Source organism: Podarcis melisellensis, assembly GCF_964234715.1.
Source record: "Podarcis melisellensis genome assembly, chromosome: 3".
Lineage (NCBI taxonomy): Eukaryota > Metazoa > Chordata > Lepidosauria > Squamata > Lacertidae > Podarcis > Podarcis melisellensis.
In genome coordinates this window covers 54,075,950-54,088,101 of record NC_138530.1, presented here as the reverse complement: position 1 = coordinate 54,088,101, position 12,152 = coordinate 54,075,950, and the positions used below count along the sequence as shown (strand labels likewise).

The 12,152-nt window shown below is 38.3% G+C and overlaps 1 protein-coding gene across 11 annotated transcripts in view; it reads left to right on the top strand.

The window, feature by feature from the left end:
- The window catches only part of ARID1B (AT-rich interaction domain 1B), a 344,407-nt gene that overhangs the window by 46,909 nt on the left and 285,346 nt on the right, over positions 1-12,152 (top strand). Inside the window, exon 1 of one of the 11 annotated variants that reach the window (XM_081905092.1) lies at positions 6,596-6,702. The exons of 9 other annotated variants lie outside the window; for them this stretch is intronic. Coding sequence is in view for 1 of the 2 variants with exons in the window: in XM_081905091.1 (XP_081761217.1) it covers positions 8,698-8,760 (63 nt within the window). In the remaining variant the exon portion in view is untranslated. Of the gene's footprint in view, positions 1-6,595; positions 6,703-8,607; positions 8,761-12,152 lie in introns of those variants that run through there. One more of the 11 variants, XM_081905091.1, reaches the window with a different exon arrangement.

The following is a 12,152-nucleotide window of genomic DNA, read 5'->3' as shown; positions in this document are numbered from 1 at the left end:
TATGCAGTGCTCCATGAATTGTAGTTTTCCATATAACTGCCAAATTGTAAGAGTTTTGAAGTAATACATGTGTGATGGGTGTTAATGTTCACATGAATGGTACTATACATGAGGATATGCATTATTTTTAGACTAACCATTTGAGACAGTTCATACACAGAAACAAGTGAACTAGTAAAGTTTTAGGGACTAGTAACTTTTGCAGATTAATTTTCTGGGTAGTTGGATAGGGTGCGTTCTGTAGTGTAATTGTATTATTTTTTTCAGTATAAAGACCACAAGGTAATATTTCTGTAACTGGCAGTCTGACCTCAATAGGCTGGACCCCTATTAAAATTCCAGAACAAATAGAATATCAGAACATCGGCTGGGATGAATGCAACATATCAAGCTACCTTTGAAGCTGATGGGACTTTTAAAAATAGTTTGTTATATGGTACATTCTCTACTGTTTAATTGGAAAGAACATTAAACAAGCTAAGCATGCCCAAATTCTTGGATGCTCCAAATTCCCTTTTTGAAACCCAGCCACAGTGACTGCTTCCTCATCACACAACAGGGAGTGTTTACGATGATCCAAGCTGTAAGAAAATTTACAATACCGATAACACAGCTAGAATGATGAATGGAATACTGTCAGTAATGTAGAAAATTTCAAGGGAAAGGCAGTATAAAGTGGACAGGAGTGAAGGAGGCTTTTGGGAAATGGACTTATTACATTTGTGCATGCCTGCCTATGTGTTTGAAATGCTGGCAGGGGATCAAAGGGAAAGGGAGCTTTAGAATATGGTTCAGCATAGAACCCCTGTGCCTTTTTAATCTGTCTCTACACTTCACTGCGTGTCCACAATCTGTTGTAACTAAATATCACTCTAGTGTTAAAGTCATCAATTTGTTATCATACCCTACTCTGTACTGAAACAATAATTTTTCAGTAATCAGCAACCCCCCTGAAGATTCTCAGGGGAAGTGTGTAAAACAGAAGGAAATAAATATTGGATGTAATCCAGTGTAAAGTACTTAAGGCCTTGTTGGCATTGTATTCTTTGAATTTCCTGATTTAACTTGACCGATTTTTCCTGGTTTAAATAAATCTAAAAAAGGAAAGATCAGCTGAGAATTTCTTGGAATGAAAATGCTACCAAAGTTTTTGTTGGTGTACCAGTCAACATTACAGATACACTGAAGTGTCTGTTGCTGCAAATATTGCCAAATAATTGGATTTGATAACCCGCCTTGAAGTATGACTGACAGAACCTAAAAATTGACATACAGTACTAAGATGCCTTATACTAGTCTAGAGATGCCTTATGCTAGCTTATCACAGCAAAGCATCATTAATGGTTTACTCTAACTGCAGAGATGGCTGCCATTTTGCTCCAGGCCTCACATTACCCCCCCTAACAGGAGCAATAGTTCACAGTCCCTGGTTTAGCATTACATCTGATCTGGGGTTTGTCGTTTTCTCGATCCCAACAAACCACGATCCCTGGCTGGGATGTAATGCTGAGCTGAGAATAATAGTCATTGCTTCCATTTGCACTAGGGGATGAGCAAAGCAGGAGAAGAAGAAGAAGAGTTTGGATTTGATATCCCGCTTTATCACTACCCGAAGGAGTCTCAAAGCGGCTAACATTCTCCTTTCCCTTCCTCCCCCACAACAAACACTCTGTGAGGCGAGTGGGGCTGAGAGACTTCAAAGAAGTGTGACTAGCCCAAGGTCACCCAGCAGCACCCCAGATTACGAGTCCACCACTCTTAACCACTGCACCACACTGGAGCCACCTGCACGTTCATGATGGACCACTAACTATGATGTGTGGACACTGCCATTGTTTCAGACCATTGGCTATTGTAGCCCAATCCTTCTGTTCTCACTGGTAGTGGCTCTCATGTCTTGATTAAATATTTGTTTCAGTCATACTACTAAAGACCCTTTTAAATGGAGATAGCAGAGGTTGAATTGGAGTTCACAATAGCATGTGTTGTACCACTGAGCTATGTACTGCTGCCTGCCCAATGATTTGGTTTCATTTTCTACTACCAGGTTGTGAAGCCTTCAGTCACAATGACCAATCCAGTCCCCTCATAGCTTCACAAGTAGTAAATGAAGTCTGCGTGAGAATTCCTGATTTATTTCTGGGTCTGCCAGTGATAACATTGGTGCAGCTGTGTTACCTCAGACTGACCTAGAAATAACCCATCTGAGTTGGAGTTCATTCAAGTAAGTGGAGATGACCTGCAAGGGAGCATTGTTTACATGCCCCTTCCTCCAGTAATTATGTCAAGTCACAACTCGAGTCATCTGGTCCCTGGATCATGATGGAATGGTCCTTGTCTAGGGTACTCACAGACTAAGAATATTTTCACCTCTTGAAGATATATTGAGGAAGATATGCTTTAGAGGTCCAGACTATCGGGAGTCCGGAAAAATTAATAATTACATTTTGGTCTTTTTTATTTTAGTTTTTTGTTTTTAATTGGATTATGATGTGGACATGTTGATTGGCTGTTTTTATTGGAAAATCAATAAAAATGATTTTTTAAAAAAGATATATTGAGGAAGCAAGTTTTAAATGATGCTTATTTTTGTCATTTACACCAAATTGTTTTTTTATGAAAGGAAAGATTTGTGCTTATTAAAGTTAGGTAACTAGTAGCGTTAATGGGGGGAAACCCTATAGCAAAAAAAAAAAAAAAGCTTTAGTAGTGATGTTACAGAACTGGGTTGTTATTTGATGGCAATAAAAAACCCTAGAGATATATTGTATGAATTGGTTAGTATTCAGAGTGTTGGATCAGTAGTTTAACCATGAAAAAATCCTTATCACACAATTTTGGGGGAGAATACAGATATTGTTCATAGAATCATAGAGTTGGAAGGGACCATAAGTGGTCATCTGCTTCAACCCTCTGCAATGCAGGGATCTTTTGCCCAACGTGGGGTTCAAATCCATGGTCCTGAGATTAAGAGTCTGTCTCATGCTCTACCAGTTGAGCTACATGGGAGATCTGTTTTTGACATAATTTTGCTGCCTGTAGTATTGCACAGTAAAGGCAGCAGCAGAGCATCATGATTTTAATGTCCAAATATTTACATGTAATTTAAACTTTTCATGTAATCACTCTCCCTCTCCTCTTCAGAATTTTTAAGAAAAGAATTCTGATTGTTCTTTAACTGAGAACTATGGGCTGGTATTTGAGTGCACACTCTTGACAATCAACCAATCAATAATTTTTCAACCCCTAAGGAAACAAGGGAATTGACTCATGCTTGTAAAATTGATAATTTAGGGGGTGGGTTATAGGAGAAACACTTTCAAAAACTGGCCATGTCCTTAGCATATTCATTTGGATGTGTCCCATTTTCAGTGGAGCTTAATTTTAAGAAGGCGTGTTCAGGTTCATAAACTTAAGGGCAGAATTCAGTGTTAACTGGACAGTTTCATTTCTTTGTTTACACATATATCCTGGCTTTTCTGCCTGCTAACAATAAATTGTTTTTAAAGTTTTTTGGTTAGCAGTGTACTTTCCAAGAGTGACCACAAAGAAACGTATTAAAACTAAATCATGCTGTAGATTTAATTATAACAATTACTTGGTTCCATTAATAACCAGTGACTTGCATTGTGTGTTCTTAATGCCCAGGAGCCATGTTGTACTATACCTGAATTATTATAAGAACATAGGAAAAACCCTGTTGGATCCAGACAAAGACCCATCTAATCCAGCCTTCATTTACTACAGTAACCAACCAGATGCCTATGGGAAGCCTGCAAGCAGGACCTGAATATAACAGCACTCTCCCCACTAGTGATTCCTAGCAACTGGTATTCAGAACCCTAGAGATACAACATGGCCATTGTGACTAGTAGCCGTTAATTATTTTAGAGAATACGTAGTTAAGATATTCACTACTTTCTTCAGGCAGTGAGCAGGCAGTTACAATCTTAGCAGTATTATATATTTTAAAAGTTAGGAGGACATTTTCCTTTCAAAATCCTAAAACCTATTTAGTGAACATTTATGTTCCACTTTATGTTCATGATTCCCTTAAAATGCTATTAAAGTAAAGCCCAAAGTGAACAAAACCACCTGAAATGTTCACAGCTGCAAAGGTTGATTTTGCATGGGATTGAAAGTTGTCGGATCCACAATCAAGATATATGGATTCAATTTCCTGCATTACTGATTAGAAAAAAACAACAACATATGGTTCTGGTTACAAATCTTTAAAATGAGTGAAAATATATTAGGATCTTGGTATATGATACAGGATCCGCAAATTTTGCTAAGCCTTGGTAACCAACGAATATTTGTAATTGCCATGATCCTGACCTCCCCCTTCCAAAGTTCAGGTAGGGGCCAGGTCTTGTACTTAATGTCGCACTCAACTCTTGCAGCGCCCTCAAAATGCTTTGTGAGATCCCATGCCCTAAGCTCGAGAGGATGGCACACTCATATCTGTCATTTGGTACTACAAAAGTGCTTGGAACACCTCTGAAGCAAGCTCTGGAAGGATCACCTGTCCTTACCTCAGAAGGGCCTGGTCACGCTGTATTGTGGTTTCTTTTGGTGGCATTCAGAACATCTCTGAAGAGTGTTGCAACTGCAGGAATGATTCATCACCGGTTCTACCACATATGAATTGCCACACATAAATCTCTCTTGATTTTTTGTTCCTTAGCTATTACCTAAGTCAGGACATGCTTCTGAAATGTAGATACCGAATGTCTTCTCTCTGAACCAAGGCAAATGTAAGCTGCAGCTGTTTTATTTTGTGGCTTTTGAAATTTTAGCTAAAATGGTCTAATATCAAAAAGGATTTGCCCTTAGAGAAAATTTAAAGCTGGTCATTTGCTTTATTTTTGAAATTTGAAGACCTCTGTATGTGAACTGATTGAGATAGACTGCCTTTGGAAAGAAGTTGTTTTAGTTCATAGTGCATATACGAGACAGCAAAAGGCACCACTCTGTTGAAAGTGTGTGTGTGTGTGTGTGTGTGTGTGTGTGTGTGTGTGTGTAGAGAATAGGGCTATTAATGACTACTAGTCATGATGGCTATGTACTGCACCCAGTATCAGAGGCAGCATGCCTCTAAATACTAGTTGCAGAGGAACACGAGTAGAGAGAATTCTGTTGCCCTCATGTTCTGCTTGCCGGCTTCCCAGAGACATCTGATTGGCCACTGTGGGAACAGGATGACAGAGTAGGTGGGTGTTTGATCTGATCCAGCAACAGCTTCATGTGTTCTTACGAGAGCTGACCTTGAAGAAGGCTTTCATACTCACCATAGTTAACTCCTTTTTCTTATCACCTACTGAGGTTTCTTTCTGTCCCATTCCCCCCCCCCCCGAGAAATTCTGATCCTACCATTTTCCCCTTCATGGTTCAGAGTATAAAATCCAGTGAATATGTATAGCTACACATAAAAAGATACACATATTTGTGTGCATGGTTTAATATTTTTTTTAGGCAGATGTGTGTGCATATCTCAAGATTTTGGGAGTCAGTTGCAAAATGTGAGGTGTTTATATTTTACGGCAGGGAGTAGTGGAGATGGAGTTACTCTTTGAATCATCTCATTAATGATGTTGGAAGACAGATCTTCTTTATTCACATTAATGGTCTATTTTGGAGTTGATTGGAATAAACTGACAAAAGATGGTGTTTGGAAATGAAACATGACAGAAAGCAGTTAGTGTAAACTGCCCAATAATTTTTCACAGGCAGGAAAAAGGCAGCCATTAGAAAGTAGGATTTATGCCAATAAAAAGATAGTAAGATAAATTGATGGTCTGACTATAGTTCTGAGCTGGAAAAATGAGTCTTCCTGCTCAGTGCTCAGTGCCTCTTCCGTTTTCTTTATCCTGATATTGGTGCTGTTAATTTTATTAATAGAAGAGGTATGAATTAGTAGCATGAAAGTAATAAGCAGTATACTTTTGGATGCTAACATTTCTGATTTTTTTTCAAAAGCTGTCCTCCTTCCTGTACATTCTGAAATTGAGAAGGGTGAAATCTTCTTGATTGCCAGATTCCCAAGTGCAAAAGGATTTCAGTTAGCAGTATCTCTTTCCTGGCCGAAGTGTCTATATTTTTCTCCTGGTTACATAGGAAGTAGGGAACTATTGTTTAGTGTACCAGGCTAGCTTCTAGTCTTGTGGCACCTAACAAGTGTGGGTTTTAATCCAAGCTCATGCTTCTACGTTTGAAATAGGTATTAGTAATTCTTGATGACTCACTGACTGCATTAGCTCAGTGTGTTGTAATGATTAAAAATTGGAGATTGAAATAAACAGCAAGAATCATAATGCCAGTTCCTTCCCCCTTTTAAACACCATAGTACACCCACATTTAGCATCTTTTGTATTGTTCTAGTTGCATCTCAAAAAGGATGTCATATACATGGAAAAGGTATAGAAAAGAGCAGCTAAAATTATTCAGAAGATGCAAGTATCTTCTTCCTTATTAAGTGGTAAACATGGCGGGACTACTTTAGTTTAGAGGAAAGCTCCCAGCAGGGGTGTGATATAGGCTTAGTATCATTTAGTGTCACTTTAGTATCACACATGATGTGTAACATCACACAGAATGTTACTACTCATTATTGAGGGGGCACAGCTCTCTCCTTAAGAACTTTGAAGGCCCTCAAAGTACATTGGCCTTCCCTAGCTGGTGTGCCTGCCACTGTGCTAGCAGGTAAGAAATTTGGCAGATGAGTGCAGCAGTAGTAATTAGGCAGGACACTAGAGGGACTGACCAGCAGAAGAGCAACTATAGAACCACACGGACAGGGCCAATGTCTGGATGTTGTCCTGGCAAAGACCCACGTCTGACCTGGAAGCACTTTTAGTCAGGTCAGACAGAACAAATGAAAAAGACATCTCTCTGAATAACTTATATGCAATGTGATTGAGTTGAGATTTCACAACATATTTCCATTTTTAAAATACATTTTCATGTTTATGAATAAGAAGTCCAAGGACAGTTATGAGTAATGTGTACTAGCACCTGACCAATGAACTAGCATTATACAGCTAGACAAAATCTGCTCTAAAAACTGTCATTGAGTATTACCTTGAGGTTGTCCTTGAAAAGTATTGCAGTATTTTTTGATCTCAGCATGCCATTAGTTTTCTGCTCTTTTTTTTAAAGCTGTGCTTTAAAACATTTTTTAAAAGGTGTGTTAACTGTACATGTGTTTAGTTTAAGTGCAATATTTTTCATTGCTGCCTATGTTCAGTTAAACAGAAAATTCCTTTTTCTAGTCCTTTAACAGCCATTGCAGATAACCAATCTGAATATAATTCTAGTTTATTATGGGGGTTTTTTAAGTCATACAGCAGTGAAGTGTGTGAGGCTATGCACTAAAACTTGGAAGCTGTTGTTTTGGATGCTTCTTTTAACATAGTATTATTACCAGAAAAGCTTTTGTCATATACAATACTAGAAAGTATTGCATAAAGCTTCTTCAAATTGTTAATATTCCCCCCCTGCCCTGCTGCGGTTTCAGTGCATTACATGAAATAGTGATGAAATCATGACTCACTGACATGCATTCTTTCTGTTTGGAAAAGACAGATGGAGGCAGCAAATGTTTTAAAATCTAATGTTAAAAAGTGGTGTATTTTTATGAATCTTTTGTTTTTGTATTTCTTTTCAAGTATTTGCTAAGTGAAAGAGGGAAAGCACACACTGTTGATTGGCTGCAGTTACAATATGTTTCTTACTTATGAACTGAGCTATTATATCACGTTTTTCTAGAGGGATATATACCGTGTGTATGTGTGTGTGTGTGTGTGTGTGTGTGTGTGTATCCATCAACTCTTGTCAGTCAGCAGCTGAAAGTCATATCCCGAACACTACATTATAAAAACCTGTTGCACCTTTTCTAAAAGCCTTAATTGTGATAAACTTTAGTATGAGTTACAGATAGGTAGCCGTGTTGGTCTGCCATAGTCAAAACAAAAAAAATTCCTTCCATGCATGCACACGAAAGCTAATACCAAGAACTGACTTAGTTGGTCTTTAAGGTGCTACTGGAAGGAATTTTTTTTGTTTTTAGTATGAGTATTACACTTGAGTGCAGTGGAGGTAATGATAGTTAATTCATGCTTTGCAAGGGAAGTGTGATGGTTCTCTCAATTGTTCAGCCATGATTAAACAGTTGGGAATGCTTGCTCCAAGTATTGGGGAATAGGCTATGCAAGGAAGGGGGAACCATTAACATAGCTGTAAAATGCTCAGCAAAGTAAGAAGGAGGGGGATTATACATAGTCTGAGAACTCTGCCTTAGATCTCAGTGCCTTATATTTAGTAATGTTAAAGATTTGGGTTCTCCTTGTAATGGTATAATAGCAATTTGTAGTACAAGGAAATTAGTGGAATTTGATAATTGTTTTTTAAAAGCCCAATCTGAAGGTATATCCAGCCATTCATTATGATAATTAGAACCCATTGAAATAGGCATTTATGTAGAGTACTTGCCTTAAAAATCCCAGCCCTGCAGTAATAATCAGTGACTGTCATCTAACCAAGTGTTCCTGAAACAGGTGAATGAATACACCATCATTAACTTTCTCTACATTCTGCATTTTCAGCGTCTGTCCTCCATTCTAGTAACTGAAACTTCCCTTCTTCTGCGTAAATGCCTCATACTGAACTACCGTCATAGAGAACTTTCTTACTGACTAAATGAAATGCAGTTGGACTAGACTTGAGAAAAAAGAAGCAGTAACTTCCTCATGGCTGTGTGAGGTGTGTTCACCATGGCTATATTCTCAATAGGCTGTATCTGGCAAAGCCATCCTATCTGAGCAATGGAAATGCCTCTTTCTTTCATTTCCCCATGCACCCCCAGAACAGATTTGGGGGCATGTGGTGGGAGGAGAGGGGGGATAAGTTCTGTTACTTAACTGGAAGTCCCTGCACAAATGGGATGACTTAGTTTGATGTGACTCGACATTTTTATCTTTATATATAACCTTGCCGCCATTTTGTAATTCTCAGGGGAAATTTTGGTTGCTTACAAAAGCTGGAATCAAAGGTGTATCAATGAGGGTTCCCTCTTAGATCACGGCCAGCCTTTTGGCTTAGGCTGGAATGAAGGGTCTCACAGCTCCGTGCTGGTGGAAGGAATAACCACCCATGCAGCAACAAACCAAATGGTCAAATAAATATAGTGGTAAGCAGGCCTCTTGTTCAGCTGGCATGACCAGGCTGGGATTCTCCTCCCATTAGAAATGCATATAGTTGGGTTGGTCAGCCATGCATGCATATGGTTACAGATGCACACTTTATTATTTTTACATTAAACATTTATTATCCTTTTTTAAAAAAACAAAACAAAGAGGTGCTTGTTTCCAGGGAAAGCAAATTTCATTTTATTCCTGCAGTCATTCTGGTACTATGAATCATGTGAATTTAAAATGCAAAATACATAGGCTCAGAGTATTTATTATTTTGTTATCAATCTGGCAAACTGTTTTTTTGTTTGCCCTTTTTGGAATATATTCCAGTTGTAGCACATGGAATGACCCGTGAGTGTGTTTGCAGAAGGAGGAAGATAAATGTTATCTGTGTGCTTCACAACTGAAGCAATACACATGGGAGTCTGATTGGGACTCTTGTGAGACCATCAAGTCAGTGGTCAACAGTTACCTAGCTGCATCGCTGGTCAGGGTCATAAGGAGTTATTCTGTCTTTGTCATCGCAACAATCTTGTGAAGTAGGCTGAGAGAGAGTGCCCAGCCCATGGCCCTCTCGTGAGCTTCACCATCACGAGTCTGTAAATCCCAGTCACAAGGGGCAACTGTCCTTCTGCTAACTGCCCCTGTCGCAGATTTGCAATGCAACAACTCCGTCCCCAGAGTTGCCTACAACTTACAGATAACTGTGTGTGCTTTCACTATGTCAGCTCAACTGCTGTCTTCCCTGAAGCCTATAAAATACTTGCTCAGTGGACCACACTGATTTGTTTCTTTAACAAAATTTCATGACATATACCACTTGCTTTTAAGAAAACCTCTGCAGTTTACAAAAATAACATGATCTTAGCAGCTTTTTTAAAAAATAATTTCTGGTTGTGTTTATATGAAATTAGTAAAGATAACTTTTACTCTTTTTTATTTTTAGCCTGATCCTTTTAGCATGATTTAGGCGGCATAGTTAATTTTTATTAAGTGATAATAAATCTGCAGTTAATGATCTTGCAAAACATCTACTTTAGTATTATTTTTAGACATTCAGGAGCAAGTTAACCTCAATATTTATTTGTTTCTTTGCTTGTTAAGAATTAAAATAATATTTAGTGACATTTCAGTAGGTTAAGAAGGTAATGCCATTACTATAAGCAAATGTGCTGAGTACATAAATGGCTAGATGATTGCTTAGGAAGCAAACAGTTATACTATGGTTAAACTATTTGTCCATCTAGCCGCATATCTGACCAGCAATGGCTCTTTAGGGCAAAAGTGAAAGAACCTAAATCTTTCTGGGTAACCTTCCCAAGGAGACTCCCCTAATTTTTCTATATTATGACATTGGTGCAGCTAGGTAACTTCAGATAGATTTCTGGGGTGCCATTTAGTTAGCCGTGCATGCAACTTCTATTACGAAACATGCAATTAATATTAAGTTTCTCCCTCCCTCCTGCTATTGTACGCTTTACAACTTTGCCTGCACTCCTGATATCTTAGAGCAAAAAAGTCAAATAAAAATAATAATTGTCAACCCTGATTTAAATAAGGCACGCTCTGAAAATGTGTAGTTCCACATTTTAAATTCAATTAAATCACATCACTCCCATGACTATAGGAATAAAGTGAGGTTTGCTTCTGCTGCACTGGTGGTAAACCCATTAACTTGGGGAAAAGTACCATGTTGTTGCGGGAAACGGTAGTAAATTTTGGAAGCGAAAACTTGGCTGGTCCTAGGCAGTAAAATGTTTTCCAGAATAAGAAGAAAGAATGCTGTGGTCATCAGCATTAGCCTTGTAGAGCCCGGTGTTAGGCTTGTTCGCCACTGCCCTATCATCTGCTGCTCTCTGGGTGATCATTTTGAGGGCCCTAGACTTGAGCCATGAGGTCCATGCCTAGCAGCACCACTGCATTCTGGTGAAACCTATCAAGAGTTACACCCACCCACCCCAGGATTTCAGTGGGTCTGTGGTGCATTAAACAGCACTAGATTGTGGGCTATATGTTTTGCTTCCCTATTGTCTTTTCTCCCAGTAGGAAATTCAAGCTAAATGTGATAAGAGAATTTGTATTAAAATTGTACAGCAAGGAATGCATCTTTTTCTTAACATGTCTTTCTTTACTATTTTAATACAGTGAAAAAGAAAAAGGAAATATTGGGACAAGAAACAAAACAAAATGGCATTGTATAGTACAGCCAACAACATGTGTCTGCAGAGACATCTAGAGTAGGGAAACTGTGTGTAGTGTGTAGTATAATTATTATTATTATTATTATTATTATTATTATTATTATTATTATTATTATTATTATTTGTATCCCACCCTCAGAGCGGCTAACAACAGGTAGAAATAGCACAGTGTACATAAAACCGCACAATTAATTAAAATACATTCTAGAATCAATTCAGAATCAAATTAATGGCAACCATCGGGTTAGAGTTCTATGAAGATTACAGAAGGAGAGAGGGCAGGCCCTACAAGAAGAAATAGAAGAATATATTTCTTAAAAGTTAACTGAACAGACTATCCTTGATGCATTTGCTATTCTTAAAGTATTATTGCTGCTTGCAGCAGAAAAATTTTGTAACAAAATTCCATCAGGAGTACACTGGAAGTGTGTTGAATGCATAACCTTTGTGCTCTAGAAATGTTTCCTTTTATTAGATGTTTGTTTATGTAAGATTCGGTACAGTTAGTCAGTGCATCCCAGGTTACCTATTTGAATATATTCAAGTGAAAAATCTGACAGTGCATGAGCAAGTATGCTAGGCAGTTATATAGAGCACTGCTTTGCTTTTTATGCTGCCCTTGCCTTCACCATACATTCTAACTGCTATATTGATTCCCTGAAACTGGGATGAGGACTGCTGACAGGCTTCTATTTATTTCTTGTTGGCTTATTAGGCTTGCTTGCTTATTTATTGTGTGAATTTTTAACCTGCCCTTCAT